Below are 15,920 nucleotides of genomic sequence, written 5' to 3'. Positions count from 1 at the left end.
CTGTTAAAAGTTGAAAATCATCATGTTCCAGTTGAGAGCTTTAAGATTCTCAAGTTTTACAATGACTTTTAGTAATTCACACTTAGTTCCATTCCTCCACTCCAGACTGAAAGTCATGCAACTCTGCCCCCACATGAAAGTATCTTTGTCTGAAATTAGACATAAAAACACACACACACACACACACACACACACACACACACACACACACTATTTGGCCATTCTTTTTTTGTTGATACACATTCAAGTTATGTAGCTATGGTGCACCACATAGGATGAAGCACTTTAACCCACAGCAGATACCATTTACTTGTCATGGATTGTATGTCACCCAAATTTAAGAAAAAAAAAAATGAAAAATGAGGTAGAGGGAATCGAAAGCATATCTTACGTGAATATTTCCCCGTTATGGCAATGTGATCAACTTCCCAGTGAGCAAAAGCAACCTTTACCCCCTGCTTTTACCCTTTCCTCTATCATTAGAAAGACAAAGCTGGCTCTACTATTTAAAACAAGTTGTAAAAGCAAAACATTAACTTGGTCCCTTAGAGGTCTGAAGCCCTTATCTTCAGCACTTTCCTTCTTATTCTGCGTTGCCTTTTAAACACCAAAAAACATTCTCTTTAGTGCCAGGAGTCGAAGACTTGTTATATGTGCACCGAGCACTTTCCTTGTGCTCCATTAATTGCACTTACATTCTGATGTTAACAAGGCCCATGGGTCGAGAGGAAGAACATCCTCTCTATTTCCCACCTGAAGTCCTAGTGTGGCCTTTGGTGGAAAGTGGGGGGGGGGGGGGGGGGACCTGCCCTCTTCAGCTTCCAATTAAAATGACAGCCAACAATTAAAACGGAAATGAAGACAGAACTGAAATTACGTGTTCAGTTCAAGACTACTCCAAGATCATTTCTGAAGAAATGCGCATTCTTAACCTCATTACGATCCAGTAATATTCATCGGTCTTGCTTTGCGGGCAAACGCAAAGCATTTTTTGCATGTTCTATGGGATTACATTACACCGCTTGAATTTAAACCCAAAAAGTGAAGGCAGCCCTTGAAAGAACAGAGCCCCATTGGTGACCATGTACTTCTGCTATTACTCCTAGGTTCCTTCTCAAACGAAATCACTTCCACCCGCACAGATACTCCGATTGCTACCTTCGCACAACTTCCTATCCTTCCCTCCCAGCTGGAGTGACTTGAACACACAGGCACAACCACTGGTTGCTCTCACAGAAGCTCCAAATTGTCCACTGCAGGTTTCGGGCCCTTAAGCACGCTGGCCTTCTCAGCACTGTCTGTTCGTGTGTCTTGAGGAGACGGTGACAAACACTCGGTTCGTGTTCCTTTCATCTGTTGTGTCCGCACCTCTCCACAGCCCGCCTGTAGGCCTCCGTCACGTTCTCGCAGTCAGTGAGGGAAAAGGCACTGTCGCCCACACCCCTCTGGTAACGCGTGGCCCACAAGCTACCCCTGTCCTCATCCCGCTCCTCCACGTCGAGCCCCAGGAGGTCATCGGCGGACACGCAGCCTCGCATGGCCCCGCCAGTGCTCCGCTTGGTCTTGCCCAATGGCCCTGCCCTCTCTGGTAGGTCCAGCATGTCAAAGGACTCTGATGAGAGGATGCTGTCCTCACTGATAGCCCCACTGGGTCGGGTCCTGCTCCCAAGGTGGAGACCAGAGGCCAGCTGGTCCAGGGAGCCAAAGTCCTGTGGGTGGCAGCTAGAGAATTTGCCATTCCGTTTCAGGATGCCCTTAGGCTGCGGAGGCCCTTGGGCAGCAGGGCAGTGTGGGGGCTGCAAAGCTGGAGTCGAGTCGCAGCTCTCTGGGGACGGGGAAGAGCAATAGCCAGACTCCTGCTCCACGGGCTTCTTCAGGATGCCCTTGCGAGGGAGCGATGCCGTGGGTGGAGCAGGGCTCGGAAGCCCCGCGGCAGGCTTTGGAGCTCCAGCTTCAGCACTTTGAGCCTCACCAGTGGCCTTCTGTCTTAAGCTTCCCCTTTTCTTCAAGATGCCCTTGAAAGGCCTGGCGGAGGTTCCATCTTGCCTCATCTGGGCAACGTTATTCTCCTTCCGTGACCTCCTCAGCGAGCGTTGCCGCACTAGATCGCCACCCCCCTGCGGCCGCAGCAGACAGCGCACCTTGGAGGTATTCTCCAGAAGTGGCCGTGAGTTGCGGCGCAGCCAGTCAGCAATACCAGCTAGTCCTCCTGTTTGCGTCACCGTCCCGCTTGACTGGTCGGCTGTGGGCTCACTCTCACCCGGAAGGGGACACTGGTAACCCCAGTTCAGCCACCAGTGCCCAGCAATCTCCTCCAAAGTGGCCCGACGTTCTGGGTTCACCATCAGCATCCAGCGGATAAGACCACAGGCTTCTGCAGAGGCAACGGTTTGGATTCAATGCTCAACAAGCTCAAATGCTACAGTTTAAACTGGAAATATTTTAACACTCAACACTCACTCCGCTATCTTATTTTACTGCTCAGCCATTACTTTTCATTTATTTAGCTGATTCTTTTCTCCAAAATGACTTACAATATTAAGGTTACAATTACTTACCCATTTATACAGCTGGGTAATTTGACTGGAGAAATTTAGAGTAATTTCCTTGTTCAAGGGTACTACAGCCAGAGGTAGGGATCAAACCTGCAACCTCTGGATCCAAAGGCAGTAGCTGTAACCACTGCACTACCCGCTGTATATATTACGTGAGAAATGTCAATTATATACCTAACTCAAGGATGCTACAAACAAAACCAGCACTATTTGGTTGTGTCCTATTTATCATTTTAGAGCTACATGTTTTAAGTAAATTTTGTCCACTCTTGTACCCTGACATTGATTTCAGCACTTACCAGAGGGCTTCGGGGGTTTGCGGTACTCTCCGGTGGTGATCTGCCGGACCAGGTTTCTGTAGTCTAGGCCATCGAAGGGCATGGAGCCATGCACCAGGGTGTAGAGCAGCACCCCTAAGGACCAGCTGTCCACCTCAGGCCCTTTGTATGGCTGGCCGTTCACGATCTCTGGGGACGCATACAGCGGACTGCCGCAGAACGTCTGCAGGTATTCATCCCCGCAGTACAGGTTCGAGAGACCAAAATCTGCAATCTGCAACCCAGTTTATTTTCAGACATTTGCAGCTGCGCACATTTCCCTTAAGACTTCAGGGTTTGAGTTTACAACAGCTCATCTCATGTCATTTAGGTTACCTGGGGAAAAATTTTCATTTTTTTTTTTCTAAACTGGTGAACATCTCACCTAACTAAAGTACATTCATTAAAGAAATAGATGTGCTGAACGGAACATGAAGAATGAGAATTTCCCCTCACCTTCACATCACCATTTCCATCGAGAAGAATGTTCTCCAGCTTCAGGTCTCTGTGAACTATCCCATTCTGGAGAAACGCAGAGGAGAAAGAATAAGGAAGCAAACCAAGACCATTTGAGAACAGAATGCTTCATAATTCATATTATCTATAAAACAACTTCTATTCATTTAGAAAACTGGATATTTTACCGGAGAAATTCAGATAAAGTACTTGGAGTAAGGGTACAACAGATGGCGAAACTCCTGGTAGCTAATCTGGAAGCCTTCTGTCTGTGTCCATTAATTAAACAAAGCAAACAGTTCTTAGTTTTTTCCATTTTTGCATTATGATTAAAGTTTACTGACTACAAAAATACCACTAGCTCTTCTAGAGTCAGTTTTAGTTTGGTACTTTACAGCCACTGGAAGGTTCTAGAAGGCAGAAGAACATTCTAGAAAGTACCAAAATATTCTAGAAAGCCACCCACGTACACAGTCTGACGCCGCTTGTCCTGAACCAGAGCCTAACCCGGCAACATAGGGCGCAAAGCTGGAGGGGGAGGGGACACACCCGGGACGGGACGCCAGTCCATCGCAAGGTACCCCAAGTGGGACTCAAACCCCAGACCCACCGGATAGCAGGCCCCGACCAAACCCGCTGCGCCACTGTGCCCCCCCCCCACTGGTAAAACACCCTACAAGGCACCAACTGAAAAACAGAAATGCAGTGTGGTGGTTGGAGTTGCTGCCTTAGGACCCAAATATTGCAGGGTTGAACCCCACCTCCAGCTGTAGTACCTTTGAGCAAAGTATTGACCCTGAACTGCACACACACAGTCTGAAGCCACTTATCTTAAGTGGGGTCACAGCAAGCTGGAGCCTAACCTGGCAACACAGGGCATAAGGCTGGAGGGGGAGGGGACACACCCAGGACGGGATGCCAATCCATCACATGGCACCCCAAGCAGGACTCGAACCCCAGACCCACCAGAGAGCAGGACCCGGTCAAACCCGCTGTGTCACGCCCCCCAGGTGCTTGGAACCCGGTGCCAAAATTTGCTAACTTCAAGAATGTGAAATGTTTTTCTAAAAACTGGCATGCAGAAGAAAAAAAAAAAAAAAAAAAAAAAAAAAAAAATATGCTAGAACTATGTTTAAACTAACAAATTCAACATTCTACTTTTTTTTTTTTTTTACACTACATTGTGTTGTTTACCGTTTCCCATTTCAGCTCCATTACCTGAAATCCTCTCCGGTAAGCAAATTCATTTAACAGAGGTTTAGAGCTTGAACCAAGAATCTCTGTTCTAGTCTAGATGCTCTGCCCTAAAAATATTAGTATTAAGAGAGCAGACTGTATAAGTTTAATTAGGAAGACAGACTGCTTAATCAAGCAGATAGGCTTTTAGGTCAAATGAAAGGCGGTGTATTTACTAACCTCCCAAAACCAGGATTAGAACAACGGAAACAGCTACTTAAGTGCAAAACACGAGCGAAGGAAAAATCCGGGCTAAAAATACACATCACGATCTAAGGAAACGAGAGATACGATCAAAGGGTCTAATTCACAGATCTCATTTGGAAGACACTCCTGTTTATTAGCGGCTGTTTTCACTGCCCCCCCGCAACGTGTGGTCTTAAAAAAAAAAAAAAAAAAAAAAAAGGATAATCTGCAGGGCAGAGAGCCGATCTTGCATTCCAGCCCCAAGTCATTGTTCCTCACCCCCCAGGGGGGAATGCGTTGCATACCACAGGCATGCTTGAAGAGCTTAAATTTGGTCTCCTTCATAGTCCAGCGCACAGAAATGCAGGTCAGCTGAGGTCTGCTCCTGCCAGGAATGCTTCTGGGCATTTCCAAAATTTCCCAGCAACACAGCACTCTGACAATCTCAACCATGTAGAAAAACAGTATACGCAAAGAAAAATCATTTTAAAAATATGCAAACGTTAGTAAAAAAAATTGGGGGTGGCACGTGCAATACGCAGTTCTGAATCTTTAATTACGAGGCAACATATTATAATCGGTAACAAACTGGATGTGTGGCCATAAACTCCGGTGCCACAAACTTTTTTTAAATGAAAATGGTGTCTTTAGCAGTGAATAAATACCGGCAAGTTTTGGAGTAAACGAGACTTGTTTTAAAGATTCCTGCCCATGGTCTCAATGCACCGTCACTTAGAAACGGCTGTCCTTGCGAGATCTGACGTGATGACTGACCACTGGGGAGCAGAGAGCTTGTGTGACCATTCAAAGAGCCTGTTTGTTCCCACCGTTGCCCATTAGCGTCACTCCCAGCGCATTGTTCTGCGCTTGGCCAGGATTCGAACCCTTGTGTTACACGGTTCCTTTCAACGTGGGGTGCTGCTATAACCAACCCTTCAGAAGAGCAGAGTGACAGTGAATACTTCCAGTTACATAACAGCAGTGCGTGCCAGCAGAAGCACAGGGACAGGCAGGATTCTACATCGTTCTCCGAGACATTTGCATTATTTATTTAGCTGACGCTTTTCTCCAAAGCGACTCCCGATGAACTCTATGTATGTTATCAGCCCACACACCTTACTCGCCAAGGTGACTTACACTGCTAGATACACTACTTACACTGGGTCACTCGTCCATACATCAGTGGAACACAGACTCTCACACTACAGGGGAACCTGAACAGCATGTCTTTCCACTGTGGGAGGAAACTCAAGCAGACGCTACTGTTGTACCCTTCAGAAATGCACTAAAACAGAAGACCTGCAGTAAAACGCAAGCTGTTTAAAAAAAGAGTGAATTTCAAGTCACGTTTGTTAATAGCACCACCTAAGCAATGACATTTTGGAAGAGCGCTGGAATCCACCCCAGACACATTACCTTGTGGCAGTAGTGAACTGCGGAGACGATCTGCCTGAAGAAGTGGCGAGCCTCGTGCTCGGACAGTTTCTGCCGCTCGCTGATGTAGTCATACAGGTCTCCCCGACTAGCGTACTCCATCACAATAACAATCTTGTCCTTGTTCTCAAACACTGTGGGCAAGCAAGCACACACACGTTGAGGGGTGGAAGGGGCAACATGAACACATGAATGACCAAAAAAAACAAACAAAAAAAAAAATATCATTCATGCCTCCAGAACAGACTTTCCCAGTGAATTGCATCACTCCTATTGACACAGGAAAACATAAGAGCGCCAAGTTACAGGCGATACCGGCAGCACACTGGCGATGCTGCAGCAATACACACAGGTAAGGCCTTCCAATTGCTGTATTATATTTACACACATTTATTCACTTAGCTGACGCTTTTCTCAAACACGACTTACGTTGTTAAGCTGCTGACAATTACTTACCCATTTATACAGCTCGGTAATTTTACTGCAGCTAATTTAGGGTAAGTACCTTGTTCAAGGGTACTACAGCTGGAGGTGGGAATCAAACATGCAAGCTTTGGGTCCAAAAGCAGCAGTTCTAACCACTACCAGCACCATGGAGCTGCAGAGAAATATTTGCCCTACAAAAGAGCACCGTGCTCTTAAAAAACATGCCAGACCATGCTGACTGATGTTGCTGTAATGAACGTGAGACCATGAGGCCCCTGAAGCTGACAAAGTGAATTCACTTAGCCAGCAGGTACAGTTCTACTGCCATGGCTGAGGCTCACGGGTCACCTTAAAGCCTCCATGTACAGATCTTCTCAATTATTATTGTGAGAAAATAAAGGGTGAGGAATGCATCTTTTTAAGAAAACACCACTTTAAGCTCAGTGGGAGGCAGTGGAGCTCTGGACTCAGCAGCTCTACACACTACAGGTATTTTCTCGACTGTCTCTGCACTCAGCCAGAACTACATGTAGACACAAGTGTGTGTGCTGCTCTTTCCGAACGACGCGCCCTGCAGCGGTTCAATTTCTGCGTGCTTCACCAGTGACTCGGCCAGTTCCGCTCCCGTCCTACCTTCATAGATGGCAATGATGTGCGGGTGATTGAGGGAGGACATTATTTCGATTTCTCTGCGTATGTGCATCAAGTCTCGTTCATCCGTTATCCTCGCTTTTCTGATGGACTTGATGGCCACCTTGCAGGGGAACAAAAAAAAAAAAAAACGGAAATCTTGAATATACACAAACGATGCTGGGGAACAGTATTGCAAATCACTGAGAATTAACATCAGCTTTTAAAATCCACTCTATGCATTAAAGCTGTATAACTGAACATTTTCCTGCTCCCACCATACCAGGTTCGGTTGCCAGTCTGCTGTTAGCTGCTTATCTCACCAGGGGAAGAAAACACTGTTGAAAGGAAAAGAGAACACATGTCCTCCTGTCTGACACTAACAAGGTAAGGACCCGAAATGCCAACATGTGGGTGGGGGCTAATGTATGCGTGGTGGGTGCGACTGTGCTAGTGTATCTGCTCCTGGCCGAAATTCCACACAGGTCAGTTCATACGTCAGCAGGTAGGTAGGTGTGTGTGTGTGTGTGTGTGTGTGTGTGTGTGATGACTCACTCACACTCATGCACAACAGAAGGGAGAAGGCTCCACACCCACAGAGGAAGGTACCAAAAAAATCACACGTGGCAGTAATACAATACAATCTTGTCAACTAAAGAAACAATGTGAGGAATAATTGGCATACATATATTGTCGTGTGTGTCTTTGATGCATTGTGATGTGCAGTCCTCCTTAAAACGAACAGGTGGTAGCATAGTGGTTAGAGCCACTGTCTTTAGACCCAAAGGTTGTAGGTCTGATTCCCACCTGTGGCTGTAGTAGCCTTGAGCAAGACACTTAGCTTAAACTTGCTCCAGTAAAACACCCAGCTGCATAAATGGGTAAGAAGTCTAAGCTTCTTAGAGAAAATTATATAAATGTAAAATGCTTATTCCAACATTGCAAGTTATATGCTTCTTCTAACTGTTCAGTCTAATTCTACAGTCTGAAAGGGGAACTGTAACCATACCCAGTGCTAAGGTACAGATAAACCAAATAACCCCCATCACACTGAGCCATCTGAGCTGAGAATTCCTATTCAAAATATCCACTTTTCAAATGTTTCCACTACTAATTCACTCTTGGGTATAGCTTCTACTGACAGGCAAACACTATCAAATATATATCGTTTCACTCAAACAGCTTTTTCTTGTCTTTAATGGTCTTATGTTGTATTTTTATACCAACCAACCAACCTCTGCTTGAAATTACACAAGTGTTTGATGAGCTTATGCAGACAACTGCTCTCATTTCCAATGAACGTTAGGGAAGCCAAGAAGGAGCTAAAGCCTCAAACTGGCAATCTGACCTTGCGGCTCCTGTGCCGCAATCCTGCGGAGCAGTTCTGGAATGTCACCAACACAGTCCCCCTGAGAGTTAAGGAATGCCACCAACAGAACACTGAGAGTTCCCAGAACGGAGGTCACCTTCCTATCTAGCAGCAACAAGGCTTCCCTAACCTCTGGTTAACCACGGTTGCACTGTCCTGCAATGAATAATCTGTTTTTCAGAGAACTTGTCCGGACAGACATGCTCTAATTACAAACAAAACAACCCTCATTCTTAGAAGCACCTTTTGCACATTAATGCACAGTCACAGATCACGTGGCTCCATCCAGCACTGTGTACACAACAGTTACGTGCGTGGCGTGCACGCACACTTTCAGCAGCACAGCTCGAATCCGCAAGGCTCCGAATGCTACCAAACTTTTATTTAATTATTTCCCAGGAAAGTTCTGTCCCGTTATCACTGCATCCCAAGGACAAGTTGACGTTGAACCTGTCAGGGGGTTCCTTACATTGCAATCAGTCAACGAGTCTATTGACTTTGCATAGCTGCCTAAATCATTCTGTAGCTTCAAAATGCATTTTTAAACATCACTCCGGTATAAGTGTGGGGATTTGTTTACATTCAGAGCAAAACTGCCTCACTGCAATATTTAAACTCTGACCACACCAGGCCCAAATCTTATTTCCAATATAGACAGGCACTAGTTAGATGTCTTTCCCACAAGTCCAGGCCTCATAGCATCAAGAGTTCCTTTTACTTCTTGGTGTCACTTAGCTGGTGCTTTAACTACAAACAAGCACATAATACCACCTCTTCTTGCTTCACTCCAGATGGAATTACTGACATTTGTTGACAAGGTCTATGCTTGCGTTGCGTGTCAGGACTGAGCACACATTGCATGTCAAATTATCCAGGGAGACACACCCGAGACTCCTCTTGTTGAAATGTCATTTATCGTTAACCCTATCCCTACACCATCATGTACCGCAACCAGAAACTCCAATTCTGTGCCATCTCTTTGAAGAGAACACAAATGGAACACCTGGTAGTGTAGCAGTTAGCACTACTGCCTTCAGACTCAAAGGTTGCAGCTTCGAGTCTCACCTCCAGATATAGTACCCTTGAACAAGGTACTCACCCTGAATTGTTCCAGTAAAAATACCCAGCTGCATAAATAGGCAAATAATTCTAACCTTAACACTGCAAGTAGCTTTGGACCAGCTATTATGATGCCTCTTACGAAGATGATCAAATGTCATGCTGCCTGGATCCTTTCTCGAAGAGTGCGTCAAAATAAGACTGTAAAAAGGCAAGGAGCGAGCAGATGTCAGGACAATTTTTGCTTGACGTTTCCACATGGGATCTACATCGTGCAGTCCGGCGTTGGCCTCCATCTGCTTCTTACACGTTCCCCCCCTTTTTTTTTTTAACCATTGACACTTGTAAATATACAATAGCCATAAAACTGGTGTTACGCAACAACCAAATGTGGAAGACAGCCTGCTGTCTACAGTCATCTACATCAACGGTTTAACGGCTGCAGTTTCAGTAATGCTCCTACAGATATGAAACCAGTCGTTTGTACACGACAGGTTTTTACGGTTCAATGGACCAACAGGAGCAGTGATCCAGGTAAAATCACACAATGGTGAAACACTTCATTAACTCTGGACCTAAAATATTTCATTTTAGAAAAGTGATTACACAACAAAGGGATCTGTGCTTTGGTGATTAAACCCAATTATTGCACATAACTTTTTGAGAATTAGAGATGCATATCGAACCAGTTTTGCTAATGTCTATAGGGATAGATTTCTCAAGGGGGTGGGGTGGGGGGGTCAATTTGTACACAACTTGAGGAGAGGATGGAATCATTTAATAATCAATAAGCAATCCAGCCACTGAAATTATGCAGGACTCCACCAATAAAGTAAGTTCAAACATACAGGGCAAGTTTGACTTAAATTATTTAAATGGGAAACACTCATCACCTTAAAAGGTGGTATAGTTCGAACAAAAACAAAACCGCATGCCTCACACACCCAGGAGAAAAAAAAAAAAAGGTTTTGAACATACAATACACTGCACAGGGACTGCAGGTGCATTTTGTGTTTCAGAAGAAAACTGCTGTCTTATTCTCTGCTCTGAGCTCATTCTAAAAGCCACCAGGGAGTGACCCTTCTACTCTTTTCTTATTGGACAAGTATTTTCTGCTTTCAAATGTACTGTTTTGTATATGCACACAACACCAGGATGGGCGGGTAGCTGCAGAAAATGTTTACATGGAAGTTTCACTTACATTTCACTCCATCTCAATTTTACAATTGCCATTAAAAGTGTTATGCTGCCTTTATCGAACATTTCACTTATCTACTAGTAATGATCGAGGTCACTTAGGTCTGCTTGTTGAGGACTCTTAACTACCGCTGCACTCCATCAATAATAAAGATTAACTAGGTTCCTATAATGAGTCAAGAGGAAACTGTCACCTGCACTGATAACACTATGCGAGTCTATAAACCGTATGAAGAATTTATGGGGCTGCAGTGGAAGAGGCAGCGCCTATTTTCCGTTACCATTGTGACTGATGAAATTCAATTCATTTTTATACAGCACTCTTCTCACATAGTGATACAGAGCGCTAAACAATGAGATAAGACAAAGACTTGAAAACTTGTTCACACGTCGTTGTCGAAGATCTCGGCACTTATTTACCTATTAGAGTAATACATTATCAATGCTTTAATCAAAGTTGTAAGTATGTCAACTAGCCAAGGAGGAAGGGAACAAAAAACTCCCAACTGAAAGAGAAGGAAGTGTTTATATATTTAAAAGAAAACTCTGGGGGTCCAAATGCCAGTGGCTGTCCATCCCTTCTAGACATTCTAGATTAAAAAAGACTTTTAAGTCAATTTACGATTAATAATATTAGAGATAAGTGTTAACTTGATGTCCCAGTTCACATAGGTACGTCTCATCCATCATGGCAGGTGGTCATCAGCTTCAGTCAGCATGGGGTGCTGGTATGACAGCTGGTCTCCTCAAGTCTTACCATATGGCCGGGTAACACGGGACAGTTCTCAGCAAGGGGTCCGAAAATCCAACTCAAAAAAAGCCAGAAAATTCATCACCTATACACAACAATGGCAGTGGAAACTTCACAACATTTGCTTAAAATAAAATTGAAAAAAGTTACATTCTGTGTGTAATTTACAATGGAACCTAGAAGTGTTGGGGGATGATAGGAAGGCAATAAAACCACGTTTCACTGTATTGTTTCTTCGGACTTCTCCGAAAGTGCCCATCCGTGCAGTTCTAATAACCTCACCCTTAAGAGACCATTTTCGTACTGTAAAACAACACGCACTACACTCATTCTTTTTTCAGAATGCAGATACCATCTCTGTGCGGTACAAAAACCACACCACTTGCACATTAGAAGGTGTTTTGAAAACAGAGGGATGTGTAAGGGTAATACAACGCCAATTTCGCGTGAGCTGTTCAACCCAACCAGACTGGAAAGACAAAGCCATGTTCCTCCAGGCCATTTGAGTGACAGCTACAAAAACACATCCAGAGACTATTTACCGACGCTATTCAGCTTGATTGAACAAGTAAAATGTCAGACACCACCCTTTCTGGTAAAGCCTTGCTCATCGGCTTAATTTAGAAGAAACCGGAAGAAGGAGGAAAAAACATCTATACGGTTGCATTCATAGGGCCAGTTGCATTTTTTTGCACAGATGACTGCAGGCGTAGGACCCCAAGCAACACATGGCATCTCACACACATCTGACCCTCAATTGCGCAATTCTCTCTTTGCAGGAAAAGTGCAAAAAAATTATTTCCTTTCGTTTCATAACTCACCTCATGTCCCCCTCATCCCTCCAGGTACAGCCACTTAACACCTATTATCCTGTACACACTTATAACGTACAGAACTGTAGACTGTACATTGATTTTTCACTATTTATTGTCTATTTTCATGAGAAAGTAAAGGATTTTAATAATAAACATGTTTATTATGTATAATTATTTTGTACTTTTATAATTACATACTACCATATTACTTAGTTTTCACATTTACATTTCTAGAAAAACTTGTTCATTATTATAAATACTATACAAAAGCCATTTCTGTAACATGGCATATCATATACATGATGCTAAAGTGCTGTGTTTTAATAGTGAGTGTTTCAGGGAAGAAAAGCACTGAAATAATGCACACTTCCAATCCCCAAGTACATTCAAAAAGTAGTTGTGTGTTATTAACCAAAATATCCAGTTTTTTTTTTTTTTTATATGACAGTTACATTTATCTGAAACTCTTCTCCTAAGCTTTGCATGTGGCAGCGGGTTTGGCCAAGTCCTGCTCTCTGGCGGGTCTGGGTTCAAATCCTGCTTGGGGTGCCTTATAAGGGATTGGTGTCTCTCTCCTCCCCGGTTAGGCCCCGATTCACCATGACCCCGCTTGGGACAAGCAGTTCAGACTGTATGTCTCTTCTCCAAAGCAACTTACAATGTTAAGCTAATTAAAATTATTTACCCGGTATATTACACATTACATTATTTACCCATTTATATATTTTAACTTTACTGCAGCAATTTAGGGTAAGCACCTGGCTCAAGGGTACTACAGCAGAAGGTGGGAATCGAACCTGCAACCTTTGGGTCCAAAGGCAGTGGCTCTAACTGATACGCTACCAGTTGTGCCAGCTATTATTTTTTTTTTTAAAAACCTTACTGGTTTGACATGAACAAATGTTATGTTAACTATATCATACACTCTGTATACATTTAACAACAATCCGTCACAAGGCCTGTGCAGGGAGAAACATCATTTCTTTCTATATCCATGCTCAATATTCATAAGAGAGCCAATTGCCTGTGTGACATCTATTTACTTACAATTACATTATTTCATTTAGCTGACACTTTTCTCCAAAGTGACTTACAAAGTTAAAGTTACAGCTATTACAGATACAAGTTTACAATTACTTACCCATTTACACAGCAGGGTAATTTTACTGGGGCAATTTAAGGTAAATTCCTTGCTCAGGGGTACTACAGCCAGAAGTGGGGATCGAACCTGCAACCTTGGGTCCAAAAACCAGTAAGCCTTACAGTAATGCTAACCAAAACACTGCCAGTTGTCCCCCTATTGTCAGGATATGACCCCAACACACCCCACTGCGCTGCAGGGACTCAAACTTTACCAACTTCAACTGATTTGTCTTTAGCCACAATGTAATAAATAGCTATAAATTAACATACAAGTCTTTGTGTAAATGTATGATATTCATATATATGCACTGTAAATAGTGTATCTAGCAGTGTAAGTCACCTTGGTGAATGAGGTGTGTGGACTGATAACACTAGTCTAGAGTTCACTGGAAGTTGCTTTGGACAAAAGCGTAAGTAAATAAATAAAATAAAAATATTATTCCCAGGGGTGAGCAGCCACTGCTACTTGGACCCCAGTGTCACCCCTCCCTTGCCTTTTTTTTTGTTCCTGGCGAGCTGGCTTACTTACAACTTTAATAACTAGTTATTTCATCATCATGTGCACAGAACCTTTTACTGAAATTATCACGCATTTTTGCTGAGCGCCCTGCGTCACGTGCGCGCGCGCGCGAGAGAGATAGAGGAGCGCTCCATAAAAAATAAGCTGAACTGAATTTCCAACGCAAAGCGAGAGGATTATTCACGGCTATAACAATTCACTTTAAATTAATAGATGATATGTGAAGCAAAGGTGAACACGTGACGCGGTGCCTCCGGTTCCCCGAAACCGAACAGCGACTCGAGGGCACGACGACGAGTGGAGACGAACCGAAGCGAAACGTACTAAACGAAAGCGACGTGTCCGGAGTCGGAAGCGTCGAACTGCCCTGTGTGTCGTTTAGGGACAATAATAAAACGGTCCCGGCTTCTAGGCTCAATAATACAATACTTACTGTGTTTGCTCAGGTAAAGTGCAGCTGCCGAGTAAAACAGGCACACGCAGAACAAACTTTTTTATTCATCCGGGTATCTTCACTAGCGTTCCGAAGACAAACACCTTAGAAACACTTGTTTTTATTATCATGCAGGATATAATAAATCATAAAAGCCGCCCGGTTCTTACCGTTCTTCCAGACCCTTCTACAGCTTTTTTCACCTTGCCGTAAGTGCCTTTGCCGAGCGTCTCGAGGAACTGGTACCGGTGCTTGAGGTTGTGTTTGTGGTGGTGCCGCTTGACCGCCTGCCGCTTGGCCGGGCTCGCGCTCGGGCTCGCGCTCTGCAGCAGGGCGCCCAGCGCGCCGTACGACCCCCGCTCACACGGCGCAGGTGTCGCACTCCGCCGGCTGCTACCGGAATCCTGGCGCTCCATCCCGGACCAGTTGTATGTGTGCGCAGGGAATCGGTGCACTTGCTCGTACATTAAAGCTGCAAAACACGGATCTGTTTTGCCGGAGTCCGCGCTCTCGTTCTTGCCCCGTCTTTCCCGAGTTACAGAAACACACGCGCACGCCGCCTCCGTCCTGTTTTATGAAGAGCTCCTCGGCTCGGACGCTGATTGGCTAGTTTCCGGAAAAGGGGGCGGAGCTACCGCTTTGAACGTGAACGCTTCGAGATGTTTTTTAAATACTGGGATGAACGGTGGAATAGCGTTTGAGGGAAGAGGCTCAATTTAAAAAGAAATTGGCAGGTTGAAACACTGCAGATTGCTCTATCTTGTAAAATATGCAGCTGTATTAGTAGCTAATGGTAAGATAAGCAACGAAATTATATTTTTAAATCCAAATAATTTCAGGTTAGCCTGCCGTTAGGTAGAATTGCGTCATTTGTTTATTTTAGTGGTTCGGTTGAGTCCGACTTTTCGCGACCTCGTGGACTTTAGCACTGCAGTCCCGTGTCTCCAGGTGCTTCTCGAAGCCCTTAGGAGCGCATATCGATATCTATCGGCCCCTCTTCTGCCTTCGATCTGTCCCGGGAGCAAAATTACTTCATACCACATGTTTACTTATTATGGTCGTTTTCTCAATAACACATTTCTTAAGCTGAACAGGTTCAAACATGTTGAATGAATGCAATTACACCCTATATATGTAGATGTATTTAAGATTAACTTGAAATATTTCAAGTTTGAACAGGGGGTGCAGTGGTGCAGTGGGTTGGGCCACAGTCCTGCTTTCCAGTGGGTCTGGGGTTCAAGTCCTGCTTGGGGTGCCTTGCGATGGACTGGCGTCCCATCCTGGGTATGTCCCCTCCCCCTCCGGCCTTATGCCCTGTGTTGCCGGGTAGGCTCCGTGACCCCGTATGGGATGAGTGATTCAGAAAATGTGTGTGTGTGTGTGTGTGTGTGTG

General features: G+C 44.5%; 1 protein-coding gene across 1 annotated transcript; it reads right to left on the bottom strand.

The window, feature by feature from the left end:
- Positions 1 to 839: 839 nt before the first annotated feature.
- Positions 840 to 15,055, bottom strand: nuak2 (NUAK family, SNF1-like kinase, 2). The gene is made up of 6 exons (XM_029259805.1): positions 14,698 to 15,055; positions 7,244 to 7,364; positions 6,167 to 6,318; positions 3,329 to 3,394; positions 2,855 to 3,107; positions 840 to 2,374 (listed from the first exon to the last, which is right to left on the bottom strand). The coding sequence occupies exons 1-6, from the start codon at positions 14,992 to 14,994 to the stop codon at positions 1,350 to 1,352; spliced, it is 1,914 nt and encodes a 637-aa protein (XP_029115638.1). The 5' UTR covers positions 14,995 to 15,055; the 3' UTR covers positions 840 to 1,349.
- Positions 15,056 to 15,920: the final 865 nt, after the last annotated feature.

Source organism: Scleropages formosus, chromosome 2 (assembly GCF_900964775.1).
Source record: "Scleropages formosus chromosome 2, fSclFor1.1, whole genome shotgun sequence".
Taxonomy (NCBI): domain Eukaryota; kingdom Metazoa; phylum Chordata; class Actinopteri; order Osteoglossiformes; family Osteoglossidae; genus Scleropages; species Scleropages formosus.
Note: the sequence above shows the minus strand (reverse complement) of the source record. Positions and strands in the feature narration are given on the sequence as shown.

Bases quoted from the DNA above. Each gene is read 5' to 3' on its own strand.
- nuak2 (XM_029259805.1), bottom strand. From the start codon at position 14,994: ATGTACGAGCAAGTGCACCGATTCCCTGCGCACACATACAACTGGTCC. The intron at 3,395-6,166 runs GTAATGTGTCTG...GCGTTTCTCCAG, and splicing joins CAGTTCACTACTGCCACAAG to AATGGGATAGTTCACAGAGA. The intron at 2,375-2,854 runs GTAAGTGCTGAA...TTGCCTCTGCAG, and splicing joins CAAACCCCCGAAGCCCTCTG to AAGCCTGTGGTCTTATCCGC.